Source organism: Eucalyptus grandis, chromosome 8 (assembly GCF_016545825.1).
Source record: "Eucalyptus grandis isolate ANBG69807.140 chromosome 8, ASM1654582v1, whole genome shotgun sequence".
NCBI classification, from domain to species: domain Eukaryota; kingdom Viridiplantae; phylum Streptophyta; class Magnoliopsida; order Myrtales; family Myrtaceae; genus Eucalyptus; species Eucalyptus grandis.
The window spans coordinates 47,712,448-47,731,774 of NC_052619.1; the positions used below are offsets into that span (position 1 = coordinate 47,712,448).

Below are 19,327 nucleotides of genomic sequence, written 5' to 3' on the forward strand. Positions count from 1 at the left end.
CGAGCGACATGTATCGCATTTGGGCTTACCTCTCTCTTTTTCTATTCACTTATGCGCTTTTACTTTTTAACCTTTTTTCTCTTCTTCTTACTTTCACTCCACATTGGACAACATTTGAGCAAACACTTGTCACATTTGGCCTACCTCTCTCTCTCTCTTCACTTATAAGCTTTTACTTTTTTTCCTTCTTCTTACTTTCACTTTTACTTTTCTCCTTTTTCTTAGTTTCACTCCACCATGGACAACAACAGATGTAAGACAATGGATCTCTCTTCTCTCTCTTCACTTATACGGTTCTACTTTTTTCCCTTCAACGAATGTAGGATCTCTCTTCTCTCTCTTCACTTATACGCTTCTACTTTTTTCCCTTCGACGAATGTAAGACAATTGATGAGGCAGTGCATCTCTCTTCTCTCTCTTCACTTATACGCTTCTACTTTTTTCCCTTCGACGAATGTAAGACAATTGATGAGGCAGTGTTAGAGGGCCTTGGTTTCCTGGTCGAGGCGAGCATCGACGGTGCAGGAGGACTTGGATAGGAAATGATGGCGCTGGAGGCTAGAGAAGAAGTAGGTGAAGATGGTGGCGATGTGCCGGGGGTAGTGAGCCTAAGCTCGGGATACGATCGACTAAGGTTCTTATCCCCAAAAGAGAACTCGCGAGATGAGAGCAGCCCCGGAGGCTTATAAACAGAGGTCGTGGCTTCTCTGAAGCAATGCGGGACATAACGTACGCCAAGTAAGAGTTTTTAGAAAAAAAGAAAGTGGGCTTTGTTCTTTTCCTAAAGACACAGAAGAGAGGAGAGAGACTCTAGGACGAATGAAGAGAGAGAGAGGATGCAAGGGTGTCTGACGTGTGAATCCAATTGTGACACATGTCACTAGTTGAATGGATTTGTATAGAATTGACGTGGCATCACTTGAGCAGCACGGAGAAAATATTGCTTAAACTGAACCCACTTCAGCCGGACGATTCAGCGATTCACACGTAACGAACGTGGCGCGCGTGGGTTTTTCTTTCCCGACGCGCGTCTTTTTGTCACAGAAAGATCACAAACAAATCTAGCCAACTCGTTTGCGTTTTAACATCATCACTCTCCTCTTCTTCTCTCTCGTCTCTCCGGGGTAGGCCTCTCACTCTCTCTCTCTCTCATGTTCTTTGATCAATGGAGGACATAAACGGCGCAGCCTCAAGCCGCCACAGATTTCCGACATGTTCCAGAAATTTGCCCTCGGCCTCAAGGCCAAGACCTTCGAGTTCTTCGCCAACGACGACAAGGAAACGCCGCCGGCGGCCGGCGGCGACTCGTCCGGCGAGTTCGGGCTGCTCGACTCCGCCGAGGAGGTCATCACCGGTCGGACGGACGTCGTCTTCAAGCGCGATCACTGCAGAAAGGAAACTCTAGGCCGAGAGCTCGAGCGAGCTTGCGGTTTGTCTCCGGAGTCGACGGGATTGCCGAAGGAGCCGTGAGAGAGAAAAATTCCTTGTCGGGGAAAATGAACAGTGGAGAGAGAGAAAATAGGAAAGAGGCTTTGCCTGTGGCACCCATCCTTGCAACGCGGCGCCGCTTGTCGATTTATGAATGGTTCGCCCTCATGGTGACGTGGAAGCGCCGGCGTGTGCAATATTTTCTCGACATAAAGGCGTTTCAAACATTGTTCCCGGATAGCCATTTTGATTTCCTTTTAGATTCAGACTTGAAGGAGAAATTGAGGGCCAAGAAAGATTCTTTCGCCGCGTTCGTCGCACCGGTCGTTCTATCTATGATCGCGTACGAGCAACTCCACAGGAAGAAAGCTTGTGAATGCGAGGTGTTCCTGAGTTCCAGCGGCAAAGGTGCTCTGAAGAATTTCGCCGATAGCCTCTACAAAGGCATGGTCGACGCCGGGATCGGTGTATTCAGAAACTACTATTGGCTCCCCCGACACGAGAAGATTGGGTTGAAAGCCATCAAGAGCAGCAAGATTTCAATCCTGATTCTGTCTCAAAAGTACGATTCCAGCAGACGGTGCCTCGATGAACTGGTTCAGGTAATGAAGTGCACGAATGATAGCTCGGGGCATGTAGTCTTGCCCATATTTTACAGAGTGAAACCCGCTGACGTCCGATGTGAAGTAGATGTTTGTGACCCAGTGGTTGCGGAGGAACGGAAACAAGTGCTCAAAGAAATCAGCTCCTTGAAAGGATGGGAATCAGATGAAATCGCTGCTGGGTACTCAAATCTTTTTCACCAAAACCTTGTTAAGTTTCTTCTTTTAGCGAGATATTGCTTGTAGCAAAAGTGGGGTGAGTATAAACGTCCTATATCTGCACCTCTCCCTCTGTCTGTGTTTTTGTGATAGCTCTTATCATGTAGGGTAAATTACTTTCTATTGTCATTCGTAATATATCTTTTTCAACGGGAGAATTATCAAAATTTTTTTAAACCTATTGTAATTATGCCAATTCAGTTCTAAACTATTTTAGGGGCTAATTTAGTCCATCCAAAAAATTGGCCTGTCGGTGTTGACGTGGATGCCGGGCGTTCGACGAATGCTAACGGGGCAATTTTTAAATATTTTTTTAAATATTTTTTTGAATTTTAAATATTTTACTGAATTTTTAATTCTTTTTCCTCTCTTTCTCCTAGCGGGCTGGAGGCGAGGGTTGGCGAGGTCCTCGCTAGATTTGGCGGGGCCGAGCTTGCTAGCACTGGCAAGGTTGATCCTCACCATGGTTGGGCAAGGTCGAGCCTCGCTAGATCCAAAGGGCCTCGCCCAACCAAGGCAAGGGTCGACATCGTTGGTGGCCGATGAGGCTCCTTGCCCAGGGACGGCGAGGCTTGACCTCGCCATGGTTGGGCGAGGCTGAGCCTTGCCAGATGTGGCGATGGCGGCCCACCGTCATTGGACGAGGCTCGCCTTCACCAGTGGCTGGCCAGGGCAAGCCTCACCGGTGGCTAGCGAGGGTTGATGAGGTCAGCCTCGCCCGGCGAGAGGAAGGAGAATGTGGGAAAAAAATAATTCAAAAAATATTTAAAAAATAAAAAATATAAAAGTATTAAAAATATTAAAATATTGCCACATCAGCATTCGTTAGTTGACGCCATGTTAGTGCCGGCTGGCCAATTTTGGCCGATAGACTGAATCAACACAATTATAAAAGTTTTAGGACTAAATTGGCCAAAAAAAAAGTTTATGACTAAATTGACACAATTGTAATACGTTTAGGACTTTTTGGTAATTCTCCTTTTCAATAGGCCAATAATTTCAAATTTTGATCCGAATCCACTAGATAAGCAAATTTCAAAATTCATTAGCCACAAGTTTCTTTTTAGTTCATTAGAAGTCGTTAGACTTCCAAACAAGAGAAGTCAACGGGGTTTGTCATTTGGAGAAATCCTGTGATTGCTATACCCACTTTTATCTTAGCAGATAAGATAAGATATCGATGCGGGGGAAGCGACAACTAACTTGTTTATTTGCTTTTATGCTCTCCTCAGATACAATATCAAATTCTTGTTGCCATGTATTTGAAATCTTGTTTTATTTGACAGGGATGAAGGACAATTGGTCGAATCGGTCGTCCGAAAAGTTTTGATAGAGTTGAAGAAAGCGCTCGAACCAGTTATTACTGAGAATTCAGTTGGGATTAAAAGTCCCTAGAAAAGATTATGAAATTTTTAGATAGTTGTGGTTCTACCCTATATGTTGGAATCCATGGAGAGGGTGGTGTTGGTAAGACAACTCTTGCTAAAGTCATCTACAACAAGCTCTCTCAACAGTTCGACCATTGTAGCTTCATACCCAATGTTGCAGAGTCATGGAAATGCAACGGTATTGAGCATGGTAATGAGCAACCAAGTGCTACCATCTCATCGAGCTTTAGAAACATGAAAGTCCTTATTCTTCTTGACGATGTGGATACTAATGATCAATTGAAGGAGTTACTTGGAGAACGGAACTCGTTTGGTCCAGGAAGCAGAATCATTATTACCACAAGAGAAAAGAGTATTCTTGATTGGGCTAAAGTGGACTACAAGCACGAGCATAAAGCAATGGAAATAGATGAAGCTGAGATCCTCTTTGCTAGACATGCATTTCGAATGGACTCTTTGCCTGATACATTTTCAAAACTCTCTCGTGAAGTGATATCTACTGTTCGTAGGCTTCCTTTGATTATCGAGGTTATAGGTTCGTATTTATGTGGCAAGAGTAAAGCATTATGGGAAGAGACTAAAGAAAAGTTGCAAGAGTCGCAAAGGTTGCGGCAATTGCAAGAGTTGCCACGGTTATTGCAAGAGTCGCAAGAGTTGCCTCGGATGGAAATGCAAGAGATTTTGGAGATACTTTATAACGCATTGAAATTTGAACAAAAGAAAATATTTCTGGATATTGCTAGTTTTCTAGTCGGGAGTGATGTGAGAACTGCATCCTGTATGTGGGACACCAGTGACTTCTATTTGGAGTTGGGGATTGAAGAACTGATATTTATGTCTTTGATAAAAATCGGAGATAATCATGAGCTTAGAATGCATGATGAAGTGAGAGATTTTGGTAGGAATATTGTTCGTGAAGGACGTTGCAAGGAGGCTGACAATGGCCGCAGACTGTGGGACTCCGAGGAAGCTTTAAAAATGCTAGACGAAAAAGAGGTAACAGCACATCTTTCTTTTCCTTCCACAGTCCACGTTTTCTTGTTTTAAATGATGTTAATCCTCTATGTTAATCCTCTAAATAATGTTGGTTCTAGTTTTATTGTTGTGCTCGCATTATATTATCGAAGTGAGTGGGACTAGACTGTTGTTAATTTAAGCTAGAAAGTGGTCAGTTTCTCCTCAAATCTTAAACTTTACACTCGGTCTGGTAATGGAAAGGATTCAGATAATGACCTCAAGAGAAAAGATAAAAGAAAGGAAATGGTGTGATTTTATCATTGCTTTGGATGCTTATAAAAGGAAAGCAAGGAAATGAAGAAAATTTGGTCATTTCATGTCGGACGCTGCTGGGCTGACAGCACCGTTATTCTCCATGAATAACGGTGCCTTTTCAACCATAAATGACCTTTGAGGGGATATTGGCAACCGGGTAGCAAATTTAGAAAGAAACTTGAAAATATTCTTATTTCAAATAGATAATGAAATTAACAAAAAGGAAATATCTTTGATGTTTGTGACCTTTTTTAAATAGCTTTGAATAACTATGTAAATGTAAAACTCAATTCTTTTATAATGTGCTTGTGACCTAGGAAGCACTGACACTCTTTAAGAGCTTTTAAGTCGTGTTGACATTCTGACATATTTATGACACTCTTGGATATTCTTCGATACTCTCTGATACTCGGTCAACACGTATTGGTAAATTTAATACTTGATCAACTCTCTCGATACTCTTCGACACGCGAGTAAGGAATTCCAACATGCAAGTTTGAAATTCCGACACGTGATTCCGATGCATGTGTCTTATTGCATGTTATTTGTCGGTGTTAGTAATATTTAACTTGTGACAATATTTTCACATATTATTGATATAAAGAAAGTCATATTAGTAACCCACATGTGTATTTCACTAATTTAATGAGATACCAAAACATTATTGAACAAGTAAAAAAAATTTGTACACAACAATGAGTCTCGTTGTGGTATTTGTTGAACTTAGACACGATATATACTTATCTAGTTACGATATGTTAAATTAAAATTTTGGCTAGCACAATGAAAAAGTTGGGCTATACAAAATATAAGGGAGTGAGGCAAAAAGTTTAATCAAACAAATTTTGTATACTATAAATTTTAGTAATTGTATTCATTTTGTTAAATGATGAATATAGTTTTTTCACGAATGCAAATGAGAAAAATGTTACACATAATGATGTTGTCAAAAGAAATCCTAAATTCATTTGTCTTATAATAAAAATGTTTGAACTAATCTTTTACATGGTATTTAAAATACTTCATGTTGATAATGCTTTCAATAAAGCTATCTTCAATTCCCCAAGATGTTCTTTTTTTCTATTTGATTTAATCTAAAGAATCCCACTGAGTGGGATTCACAGATTTCTCAAGGAAACCTGACAAGCAAGTTGTCCGATTCCCTTGAAAAATCTTGTGGTTGGGGAGCACCGTTACTTTCCAAGGAGTAACCGTGCGGTCACCCCATCATTATTCTTTCATGTTTGGTTAAAGAGGAGAAAGAACGGAAAGGACTTTAATCATATTATCATTACTATCTTGTCCTTATCAAAGACAGTTTTTTTATACACAAGATCGGGGCATATATGAAGAGACACAAAAATATTTGTGTCTTTCTTAATTCACAAAATGACACAAATAATCTCCAAACTTCGACCTAATGTATACTGTCATCTTTAAATTTTCAATATACATATATTAAAAATTCAGGAATTATATTAAATAAATTAAAAGTTTAAGGATAATATTACACATTGAAAAAAAAATTCAATGATCACATTAAACAAATTGAAAGTTCATAGACGGCATTACACCTTGGGTTAAAGTTTATGGATCATTTGTGCAAGTATCCCTTCTTAATTCCTTTTTGAGTCATTTGAGGAGATTAGAAAGAGCAAGCAAATTTGGGATGCGAATCACTCCAAATCCCTTATGTTCAAATCCCTTGAACTTAATCTCTCCTACCAAACTAGGAAAACTTTTTACATATTTTCTCTTCCTCTCTAACCCCTCCACCTTAACCGAGTGTTAAAGTTTACCAAGTCATGGCCCTTAATAGTGAGGTGGAGCTTTGCCCATCATTGCATCCTAAGGAGCGACCAGTCCCCGTCCTCGCGGGGCACTCACTGTTCGGCTTGGGCATACAATAACGTCGCTAATTTTTTCAAGTAGTTATTCAATTGAATATGTTAATGTAGTGACCAGAACTTTAGTTTAAACATCCTTGCGGATATACGTGAAACTTGTGTTTTGTAAATTGCTTGAATCATAGACATGAAATAAGTAGATTAAGGAATCCTATACTTTTACATCGTGGACAAATCAAGAAACTCATTTGCGATAAAATAAGAAAAGCCAGGTACCGAAGTACTAAACTTAAATCCCCTATTTTCACTAAAGTAGTTCATGGAAAAGAAGTTTCATGCAATTTCGTATCACTCGTAAGTAATAACCCACTAATTAATTTCTTGAAAATTATGCTACCTAAATTTATTTATATTTTCTTAATTATTAAAAATCTCTCGATCCCATGGGCTTGGCTTTACTTGTTATCTAAGAGCACTTGCTAACAACATAACTATATATCAGCATAATGTAGAATTTGACTAGTGAATAATAACTAAAATAGAGACTCCTCTAGTACAATGGAGTTCTTCCGTTAACTCCATCCATTTAGACTAAGGGAAAATGCTGACGAGACTCTTTTTAATATTTTTCCTAACATGGTGATGACGTGGCTAAAACATGAAACACAATGCTAAAATGACGACAAGTTTTAGAACTTAATTGTATTTTTTTTTTTATAAATTTTATGATTCAATTGTACTTGCGTAATAAGTTTTAGAACTTCTAGTAAACATAACTTAAAACTTTTGTCTCCATCTTGTGCATAAAGAAAATTATTCATTATTCTGTAATTAAACGATTGATATTGGTATAAATACTTCAAATTTGACTTATTTCTTAGTATCTTTAGACTTTAGTGGGGCTATTTCCGCACTCTATTTGACTACATCCTCTCCAGTTTTACCGCATAGACAAAATTGCCCTTAGCGGTTTTTTTATTTATTAAAATTTGCTTCCAATTTTGTTCTTTTCCCATTATAAATGTTCTTAATCTTTAAAAGCTAAACCTATTACTATTTATAAATTAAAATTACAATTGCTCTTATCGTTACTTGTCCATACTTTGCTCAAAGGCTCACCTTGCGGTGAATTTCTTATTTGTTAAATGTTGTTTGACAGTCCCTTATAGATAAGTGAGATCAGTCTCATTAAAAAGATTTACCTCTAAAACTTCAACAGAGAACTAGGGCAGTACATCTGCAATACTGTACTAAAGGAGGCCTTCAGTTTCTTTTTTAAAAAAAGACCCCCTTAACTCTGATTCTATGACTTTGACCCAAAAAAAAAAAAAAAAAAAAACTCTAAACCTATGCCTTAACAATTAGGTGTCTTAACCACCCACCTGGGTGGCGCTGCTGGCGACAAGCTTCTCCCCCTAACGCAAGGGAAGGAGTTTGATTCCCAGGCGTTGCAAGGTGACTTACCCAGTGACACGTGTATGGTGACTAGCACGGTTGCCCCCGGGGTTTATCCCCGTTACCCTGGGCCTTTCGGGCTGTTCGTGTTGGTATGGTGCGCGGGTTCCCTAGTCACAAAAAAAAAAAAAACAATTAGGTGTCTTGATAGTGATCTGATTATGAATTTTAAGGACTATGTTTCAAAATCAGATTTCAGACATGCATAGCCTGTGCGTTTACATTAGTATATGTATGTTAATAGCAAAAAGAATATGCTAATTTTTCTTTTTCTGTTTTTCTTTTATAACAGTAATGCATGCACTCTTTTTCTCGCAATTTGAGAGCAAAGTCATATTAGTTTTTTTTTTCTTTTATTCTTAGGAAGCTGCGATAGTGATCTGATTATGAATTTTAAGACATGCATGGCCTGTGCGTTTACATTAGTATATGTATGTTAATAGCAAAAAGAATATGCCAATTTTTGCTTTTTTTATAAGAGTAATGTATGCACTCTTTTTCTTGCAATTTGAGAGCGAAGTCATATTAGTTTCTTTTGTTCTTTTATTCGTAGGGAGCAGCAAATATTCGGGGGCTTTCTCTTGACAAAGGCAACTCAAGGCAAACCGTTGACTACAGAAGTGAACAATTTAAAAATTTGGTGAGCTTAAGGTTCCTTAGCGTAAGCGACGCAAATTTTGTGGGAGATTTCGATATAATATTTTCCAAATTAAGATGGCTTCAATGGGAGAGATTTCCTGAAAAACTGAAGGTAGAGAATTTTGCTGTAAAGGAATTAGCCGTACTGGATTTCTCGAGAAGCATGATTTCTGAAAACTGGATAGGATGGAAATTTATCCAGGTAAGATGGGAAAGCGTTGTTTTCTTCTTCTTTCAATAAAAACCACTTCTAGCTAACCCCATGACACTTTCTTTCTTGCAGTCAGCGGTGAAACTGAAAGTGCTCAACCTTACAGGTTGTTCTTTAGAAAGCATTTTCTTTCTCTCAGAATTTAAACATATAGAGATTCTGATCCTCAGAAATTGTAACAAACTGAAGATAATTTACCCTACTATTGGAATGTTGGAGACCATCGTTTCCCTTGATTTGAGTGGTTGTTCGTCCCTCGAGGAGCTGCCGCCAGAAGTGGGAAACTTGAAAGGACTGAAGGAACTTTTCCTAGATCAGACTAATATACAAAACATTCCAAACAGCATGTGGTCCCTTGTGAAGTTGCAGCGCTTATCGTTACAGAGCTGTCCACAATTGATACTGAACCGTGACTCAGTTGTTAAGTTGGAATCATTGGCTGAACTGGTAATAGCCGAAACAGAGATTACTGAATTACCAGAATCCATACAAAACTTGCAGAATTTGGGAATTCTGAATATTAGTGATACTGGCATTAAAAGGCTACCAGATGCTATTGGAAGGTTGACAAAGCTCCGGGAGTTGGATGCTTCGGGGTGCACAGAGCTGACTGAGGTAACCGTAAAGATCTGTGATCTGACTTCTCTCCAAAGCCTTGATTTGCGCGGTTGTGCGGAGCTTCCAAAGCTGCCGGAGCTTCCTTCCAACTTAACAGTTGTCAGTGTCACCTGTAAGAGTGCCAAATTGCCTTCATTTTCTCACTTGAGCCATCTAAAGCAACTACGACTTCATCACTGCAAATATCTCGTATCCATACCAGAGCTTCCTTCAACAACACTGGAGCTTGAAATTGCGGGATGTGAAGCTTTGGAGTTCTTAACCCCACAGGAGGCAGTTGAAGATATCAAAGTGTCATTGAAAAGGTTAGACATCATTCGCTGCAAGTCCTTGGGAAAACTGGACCTTTCCCAATTAAATCTTCTTAGTGTATTATGTGCTCTGGATTGCGTAAAAATACAGAAAATTGAAGGTCTTGACAAATTGGATAGCTTGGAAAGCTTGACTATCCACGGCAAGCGAAGCTTGACTATCCACGGCGATAATTCCAGTGAGTTGGACAAACCATTTTCGTCCCTTAGCGAACTGGCATATTTTCTGACCACAATGGAATGCTAGGCCTTTCAGATTTGGAGGTTCTTCGTAGGTTTGGCGTTCTCGGAAGACTTGAACGTCTTTGGGTGCGCTTTCTTAAAAGGCAGGACCTTTCATATCTAGAGCGTTCGGAGATATTAAATGCTGAAAATTAAAAATATTTAGTCATAATTCAAGGTCGCAATAAGTCACAGTTTTTGGAAAAGCTGAATATCTTTGAAAAGTTAGTGGACTCATGTTGCCTTCAGACCTTCACAAGCGTTGGATATCGTGTCCAACTTGATCTGTATGGTATGATCGTGGAAAAAGTGCTAGATGATGAGAGAAAGCCGCTGATTGGACAAATAGATTTTCTGGGTGCAAGTTACCCAAACCAATGCCAGAATTATCTGGAAGGTGACTAGCAAAATCGTGACTCCTTTGATGCAATGATGTAGAGGCAGATGTGTAATAGAAGTTGAGATGATCCCCATTTTCCTAATAAAGCATGTCAAGCAGGTAAGCCATGTTTTTTTCCTATTAAAACATGTTAGATAGGCTCCTTTTATTTTACAAAAAATATTTTAAAAAATATTTTTAGAATTTTCCGACATTTAATTCACGAAAAAGAAACTAATTAAGTAGATATTTTCCATCTAGTGGAGAGAATAATTTCCTTTTCTGAAAAGAGGAAATCCATTTTTCATTTTCTTTCTTTCACCTTTAGACCAAGCATTTTCTTTCATCAAAAACCTTTTCCTTTATTATTTTTATTTTTAAAAATTTAGTTTTTCATTATTTTAGTTTTTAATTCTATTTTCCTTTTCTTTTGTTTTGTTTTCCTTTCCTTCCGTTTTTTTTTTTTTTTTTTTTTTGCTTCTTTATGGGGCAAGCTTGAACTTGTTGGTTTAGGCGAGGCTTGACCTCACAGGAATCTAGCAAACTCAAGCCTCATCGGCTTGTGGCAAGGCTCAAGCTCGCTTGTGGTCGATCGCTGGCCATCGTTGAGGCTGACAACTGACTAAAAAAGAAACAAAAAGAAAAGGAAAGAAAAGAAAATTTAAAAACAGAAAATACAAATAAAAATAATTGCAAAATTGAATTTTATTGGTAATTTTTTTCCAAAAATCAAATCAAACATCAAATAGCAACAAATATTTTCTAGTTCATTTCAAGATTTCAGCAAACATTGAAAAATATTGTTATTTTCTAAAAAATGACTTTATATTTTTCAGAAATGTCACATTTTAGCATAACCTTTTTTTCTCATCTTGCTTGGGGATGAAAATAGATCAGAAGGCCTTCTAAGTACGTCACTCGTCATTAATCTTTAAGTAAGATCATCCATCCTCACATGATTTCAATCATGGCCAGCATGTGCAAAAACGCAGATGCAGGATACATGGTTTGCTTTCACACACAATACCTACTGTGTTTCTTTCATTTATGCAGGAAAAAAAGATTTTCAATGTTTAATTGATTCTAGAATTCTGGTATTAACGACAAATACAGGCGTTTGATTGCGTGAGCCCATCGTAACGTGCTGAGAATTCACACTTACAATCGGCAAGTACCGAGGCAGCTTGTAGAAATATCTGACTAAATCCAAGAGGTCGGTGGCCTGTCTTGTCGAGGGATTTTACCAAAATCAACATGTGGAACTCGGATGTCGAACTGCTCCTGGACATATTTTACTAAATTGATACATCGGGAGACTCGTTACATTCCCTGGCTAACGTGTACTCCTTAATGAGTTTCGTCATGTGCTGAATTTAGAATATTCATGCAATTCTTCTTCTGGAGAACAATCACCTTCCCACTTTCTGTTATGCTAATTTTTTTTTTTTTTTTTTATTGATTGGAAAGATACTTTCATTTCATTAAAGCGGGGCCTAATTACAAGAGCAAGGCACATCGAACCCAAAACCTCCCAAAGAGGAGGGTTTTTTTGGTCGAAGAGGAGGGGGTTAAAAACCCAGCTTTGTGGAGGAGCATTACACCCGGAGGACTTTATTACCCAATCCGGATGTTGAGTTCGGGATTTGATCATACCTGGTTTGTCCAATTACAAAGGCGGAATAGGTGTTCCACCATCCAAGGTTCTTTTCGACACAGGGGGTAGATTGGCTTAGGTACTACCTTCGATTTGAATAAATTCACTATAGTTGGTAGTGCGTTCTAGTAGATACTCTATATGATTAAGCTGATTTTCGGGAGTGTTTTCAATTTCCATAGTTTACTACATAGAGTTTTGGGAGTTTGGTGTGAGAGTGGGGCTTGTTTTGTGTCTTGTCTAGTTTTAGTCTTGCCAAGTTGATTGTATCCGCTTTTACTTAATAGCATCCAAATTGGTCGGCAATCCATATTGGCTTATCTCCTGTCAAGGTAGTGGATAGAGAAATTGCTAGAAACCACTGGAAAATTACTAAAAAGTCGTAAACTTGTTGCAATTATACCAATTCAATCATAAACTTATTATTTTTTTTTATCAATTGAGTCCTAACCTTTTACAATTGTGTCGATCGGTCTATTCGGTCAAAATTGGCCGCCTAGCACTGATGTGGCCGCCGGTTGTCGCCAGCAACTTTTTTTTTTTTTTCATAATATCTTATTTTTGAAATATATTATTTTTTTATCTTCTTTTGTTTTTTCTTTTCCTTTTTTCCCTCCTCCTTCCTCCCTCCTCCCTCCTTCTTCCTTTGGCTTCGATGACCGGGTGAGCTCACCTCACTAGTTAGTGAGCTCACACCCTTGCCTCCGACGGGGCTCGCCCTGTTGTTGTTGAGCACAAGCTCGAGGTGAGCCCTCACTGCGTTTGGCGAGGGCTTGCCCCGCTAGTGGTTGGGCGAGCTCACCCTCACCCAACGATGTCCAGGTGAGCTCGTAGGGCCACCTCAGTCCGACGATTGGCTAATCCTCCCGTTGGCCAATCACCGAGCCAAAGGAAGAAGGAGGGAGGAGGAGAGAGAAGGAAGGAGGAGGAAGATGGGAAAAAGAAAAAGAAAAAAAGGATACAAATTTATAAAATAATTCAAAAAATAAAATATTATTACAAAAATGTCTCGGCACCGACCTATTGTCATGTCAATGTCATCGACCAATTTTGGTCAAATAATTGATCTAGAATAAAATGTTTTTTTTTTGGGTGAAATGTAAGAGATAGATTGACTTTAAATCAAAAGCTATACAACTATACATCAAGGGAATTTGGCACCAAAAACTACACTGAAGATGACAACAAGTCATGTCGAGTGGAAGGGCATCGGAAAAGACACAAACAGAGAGATAAACCATAAAGAAGAGAGCCAAAATAGCAGCTAAGACGCAGCCCAAACAATGGCCACCAACAAAAGAAAGAAATGGGAAAGAAACTAGCAAAGACATAGCAGCAATCTTAGCTTCGTCAATCCACGAATCTTTGCAACTGAGAACCTCCGAAGAGAGGAGAAAGATGGGTAACCCCCTAATCCACTGAGACCACCAGCAGCAAAAGATGAGTAGAGATTAGCTTGAAAAAATGGTTGGGCTGAGAGACCAGAATCGTTGCAATCTGTTATTTTTTGTGGAGGGAGGCACTTGGTGGAATGACAAGGCTTTGTCCCTTACAACCTTTTCAAGGCAGCGGGGTCGGGAACAACGAATCTCTTTATGATAAACAGATCCATTTGGCAAGTTCGTTATTATGAGTAGTTCCTACAAAGGATTGGACTAATGATGTATACAATACTTGAATTCTTGATGTAGATCCTATATAGTTGGTTCTCATCCTTCAGAGACTATGAGTGTAATAGGAGCATCCGTCGACAAAAGGATCACCCTAAGATGATCATCTCATGGCTATTGAGATATCCATATTAAATTCGATTCTCAAATGGATGATATGATAAAAGATTATGTAGATAGCAATCTAAACCCAAAGAAGGAAGGGAAGAGTAGATACGAACATATCTAAATAAAAGACAACAACTTTAACATAAAGACAAGAAAGAAGGAAAAAGAAAAGCGAAAAACTTTCCAGAGGGAGGAAAAACCTTACAGAGGAGACATGGTAGGCGATTAATCAACTCGTTTACTGCTTTCTTTTCTTTTTATTAGTCTCACTTGGCTATACATTAGTTTATGTTTTAACAATGTCTTTGATCTGGTCGCTCGTTCCAATCTTCCAATTTGGAAAGGTCAAAATCAATCCTCTATGGCCTGTCTTCTCATCATAGGAACCAAATCTCCTTATTAGCATTTTATGTCCCTTCATTGCATTCTGCATGATCTTGATTACCCGACCCTATACATATGTAACGGTCACAATGGTATTGTTGAAACTTGCTTGAACATGAATAACTCCCTTTGGTATTCTACGTGTACTTTTATGTGAACCACTACGGGCATTCCTACGTGAACCAGTTCTTGGTATAGATTTTACCCACTACGGGCATTCCTACGTGAACCAAATGTAAGAGATGATTGACTTTAAATGAAAAGCTATACAGCTATACAGCTATACAGCTATACAGCGAGGGAATTCGGCACCAAAAACTTACACTGAAGATGACAACAAGTCATGTTGAGTGGAAGGGCATCGAGAAAAGACATAAACAGAGAGATAAACCAGAAAGAAGAGAGCCAAAATAGCGGCTAAGAGCAGCCCAAACAACGGCCACCAACAAAAGAAAGAAACGGGAAAGAAACTAGCAAAGACATAGCAGCAATCTCGGCTTTGTCAATCCACGAATCTTTGTAACTGAGAGCCTCCGAAGAGAGGAGAAAGATGGGTAACCCCCTAATCCACTGAGACCACCAGCAGCAAAAGACGGGCGGAGATTAGCTTGAAAAAATGTCTGGGCTAAGAGACCAGCATCGCTGCAATCTGCTATTTTTTTTTGTGGAGGGAGGCACTTGGTGGAATGACAAGGCTTTGTCCCTTACGACCTTTTCAAGGCAGCAGGGTCAGGAACAACGAATCTCTTTATGATAAACAGATCCATTTTGCAAGTTCGTTATTATAGGTAGTTCCTACAAACGATTGGACTAATGACGTATACAATACTTGAATTCTCGATGTAGATGCTACATAGTTGGTTCTCATCCTTCAGAGACTACAAGTGTAATAGGAGCATCCATCAACAAAAGGATCACCCTAAGATGATCATCTCATCGCTATTGAGATATCCATATTAAATTTGATTCTCAAAGGGATGATATGATAAAAGATTATGTAGATAGCAATCCAAATCCAAAGAAGGAAGGGGAGAGCATATACAAATATATCTAAATAAAAGACAACAGACTTTAACAGAAAGACGAGAGAGAAGGGAAAAAGAAAAGCAAAAAACTTTCCAGAGGGAGGTTAAATCTTACAGAGGAGACATGGTAGGCGATTAATCAACTTGTTTATTGCTTTCTTTTCTTTTTATTAGTCTCACTTGGCTGTACATTAGTTTATGTTTTAACAGTGTATTTGATCTGGCGATCTTCCAATTTGGAAAGGTCGTAATCAATCCTCTATGGCCTGTCTTCTCATCATAGGAACCGAATCTCCTTATTAGCATTTTATGTCCCTTCATTGCATTCGGCATGATCTTGATTACCCGACCCTGCACATTTGTAACAGTCACAATGGTATTGTTGAAACTTGCAGAGAACAAAGACAGACACACATTTGGATGAATGGATGTAATGAATGAATCGGTGCCACTGGGCTTAGAAATTAGCACTCGGACCGTTCATTTTTAGCGATGCAAATACAAAGGAAAGACAAGTAGAACAAATACATTCAGATTCAATTTTAATAGGGATATGTTCAGCAAAAGTCCTAAAACTTGTCAAGAAAGTGCAATGGAGTCCTAAAATTTACAAAAAGTACAATTAAATCCTAAAACTTGTCAAGTTGGTTTAATTGAGTCATGAAGTTAATACCGTCAGATTTACTAACAAAAATTGTTGACGTGGCGCTGACGTCATATTTTAAATGAATTTTTTTTTTCATATGGATTTTTTTTTTGGGTAAGAGTAAGCAATATATTAATAGGGGTCAAACTGTACAACCAACACGGCTCCAAAAACTTACACTCAAAATGAACACGCTCATTAAGAGTGGAAGGAGAAAAGCAACAAAACGACCAACAGAAAGTCTACGGGAAACAAGCCTGGCAAAAACACCCAAGCAACCACTGATAAGCCTATGTTAGACTACGCTCAGAGGAAGTGAAGATAATGGGGTCCACATCCCACGAGCGTTGCATCCGCCTGTTCCTGGGAGAGTCCCCAACATTCTTAAAGGTAATGGCCTTATCCTTAATGACCTTAAGGAGATGCTTCTTCATGGCCGAAATAGATAATGGCTCTCCCCTGAAGAGAATATTGTTCCTGTTCCTCCAGATGATGTGACACAGCGCCCCAAAGGAGAACCGGGCAACATACTTATAAAAATCCTTGCTGACGAGCAAGGTAATGGCCCAACTGAGAGTCTCCTCCCAAGTCCTGTTGGTCCAGGGGAGATTGCATCTAGTAGCCCAAAAGAAGACAATACTCGAGATAATGCGACAACCAAAAAAGAGATGATTGATAGAATCAAGCACCTCATTGCAAAAAGGACAGGAAGCAGCATCAATCCTACCATAAGACATGAGAAGAGACTGTGTAGGCAACCTCCTCTTGGTGATGAGCCACAGGTTCAGTTGGTATCGAGGCAGGATGGCATTACTCCAAATGAAACAATGCCAATTGACTCTGGCCTTCTTCCGCCTTAAGGCCTCCCAAGCCGAGGCCACCGAGAACAAGCATGTCAAGTCCTCCCTCCAATAGAACCGATCTTGGGTTCCAGACAAGGAAGGAAGCGGTGAACCCTAAGACTCAATCTTTGATCCGATAGCTTGTCCATCCTTAGAGAAGAGATCGGCAACCAAAGCTGGCCTAGAGAGACCAGAGCTATAGATGTGGGGATCCATGAAATATAAATTCAAAGGACTCATGGGATGCCAATTATCAAGCTAGAGCGATGCTGATAAGCCATCGCTTAACCTCCAGTGGAAGCAAAGTCGGCAATCTGTCCTAAGTTGTAAATTTTTTTTTCCATGCCCAAGAGCAGCAGGTTGGCTTTTTAACTAACCGGAAGTTCTTGGTTTTTAAGAAGGTTGAGTGGACTCACTTACACCATAACGACTCCGTATTTGAAAATAAATTCCAGATATGCTTGAGCATGGCCGCCTTATTGCACTCATGCAATCTTCCGTTATCAAGACCTCCCTCCACTTTAGGAAGGCATACATCTTCCCATGAGACTTTGGCACCCCCTGCCCAACTTAGGTCATTTCCAAAGGAATTGTCTGAGAATATGCTCTATTTGGTCCAGTACAGCTGCAGGAAGAATAAAGACACTTGCCCAAAAAGCTTGAATGGCATGGAGGACTGACCTTATTTGCTGAAGTCAGCCAACAAAAGAAAGAAACCGATGAGTTTAGGGCTGTACCCTGGAGGTGATGTGCCTCACAAGCTCAACGCAATCTGCCTTCCGGAGCCTTGATGTGATGATTGGTACCCCAAGATATCGGACTGGAAGGTTACCCTCAGCAAAGCCAAGCTCCAGGAGGATTTGATTTCTTAAGGTCGGCAAGCCTCTCGAGAGGAACACCTCGCTTTTCCTTGGGTTTGGGAGAAGTTCGCTCCAAGAAGAAAACATATGGAGACCATCCTTGAGAAGCTTCAAAGATGGTAGGTGGCCCTCGCAAAATAGGAAGACATCATCCGCGAAGAACAAGTGCGTGAGGCAAGTAGACCTACATCTCCAGTAGAATCTGAAATCTGGCTATAGCGAGCACCTCTCAAGAATACCAGAGAGCACCTCCATAACCAACGTAAATAAGTAGGGAGAGATGGGGTCTCCCTGACGTAAGCCTCGCCCACTAGGGAAGAAACCATGTAGCTCCCCATTCAACGCGATGGAAAACCGAGGAGTCCTTACACAGGTCATGATGAAGTGAACCAATTGATCAGGAAATCGAAAAGCAAGTAGTACACTCTCGAGAAATTGCTAATCCACGGTATCATACGTCTTTTTGAAGTCGACTTTGATAGCACACTTGGGAGAATAGGGTTCGACATGGAACCCAGAGAAAAGTTCCTGCGCCAAGAGAATATTATCCTTGATTCGTCGTCCCTTGACGAAGGCACTTTGAGACGAGTTGACAAGGTCTTTTAGCATTGCTGCAATCCTATTCGCCAACACTTTGATAATAATCTTGTAGACTGTGTTGCAACAAGCAATAGGCCTGTAGTCATCAACAGTAGTCACATTGGGAACCTTCGAAACCATGACCAAAATGGTGTTATTGATTGCCCTGAGAAGCCTCCCCGAGGTGAAAAAGTCCTTCACGGCTTCTGTGACCAGTTGACCTACCGTATCCCAATTCTCCTTGAAGAACTCAACTGCGAAGCCATCCGGAATTGGTGCCTTACCCTTGGCAAGGGAAAAAAGAGTATCTCGAATCTCAAGATCAGCCACAAGGCGAGCAAGAAAGGTAATCTGGTCATCATTCAGCTGAGAGCAGATAACCTCCTGAATCTCCAATACCTGAGAGGTGTCCAGCTCCATCCTTGGCAAAAGGAGATCGCAAAAATGCTCTACAAAATGCTGTTGGACCAGTTGAGGCTCAGTGATTTGGTTTCCTAAGTAATCTACCACAGAGAGAATTCTGTTTCTTAGTTGTCTCTTACTAACATACTGGTGAAAGAACTTTGTGTTTCGGTCACCTTCCTTGAGCTATCTTATACGAGCTTTCTGCCTAAAGAACGACTCTTCCTGAGACCTAAGCTCTACTAAAGTACGCCGCTGAACCCTCTCCAGGTCCGCGAGGATCATGTTGGTGGGGTCATTGAGAAGGCCAACTTGAGTTTGCTTTAAAGCTTCCCTCACTTCAGAAGTCCTTTCAAAGTTGTTGGCGAATGAATCTCTATTCAACTGCTTGAGCCGACCCTTCAATATCTTTAGTTTACGCACCAGCCTAAACATAGGCACTTCATAACCTGGATTCTCCCAAACTTGCTTCACAATTGAGTCGAAGTTCGGGTGTTGCATCCAGAAGTAGAAGAACTTGAACGGTCTTTTCTGCAAGATCGGGTTCTTCACTTTAACCACCATAG

The 19,327-nt window shown here is 40.0% G+C and overlaps 1 protein-coding gene across 1 annotated transcript; it reads left to right on the top strand.

Annotated features, from left to right (window-relative positions):
• Positions 1-1,496: 1,496 nt before the first annotated feature.
• Positions 1,497-16,938, top strand: LOC108954295 (disease resistance protein RUN1-like). Its single transcript, XM_039300046.1, has 10 exons — positions 1,497-2,212; positions 2,630-2,725; positions 3,536-3,623; positions 3,707-4,633; positions 8,765-8,851; positions 8,963-9,052; positions 9,134-10,169; positions 10,238-10,299; positions 10,462-10,609; positions 16,568-16,938. The coding sequence occupies exons 1-10, from the start codon at positions 1,497-1,499 to the stop codon at positions 16,936-16,938; spliced, it is 3,621 nt and encodes a 1,206-aa protein (XP_039155980.1).
• The last annotated feature ends 2,389 nt before the right edge of the window (positions 16,939-19,327 follow it).

Excerpts from the sequence above, each read along its gene's own strand:
- LOC108954295 (XM_039300046.1), top strand. The coding sequence starts at position 1,497 with ATGAACAGTGGAGAGAGAGAAAATAGGAAAGAGGCTTTGCCTGTGGCA. Across the intron at positions 4,634-8,764 it reads AAATGCTAGACGAAAAAGAG|GGAGCAGCAAATATTCGGGG; the intron begins GTAACAGCACAT and ends TTTTATTCGTAG. Across the intron at positions 9,053-9,133 it reads TAGGATGGAAATTTATCCAG|TCAGCGGTGAAACTGAAAGT; the intron begins GTAAGATGGGAA and ends TCTTTCTTGCAG.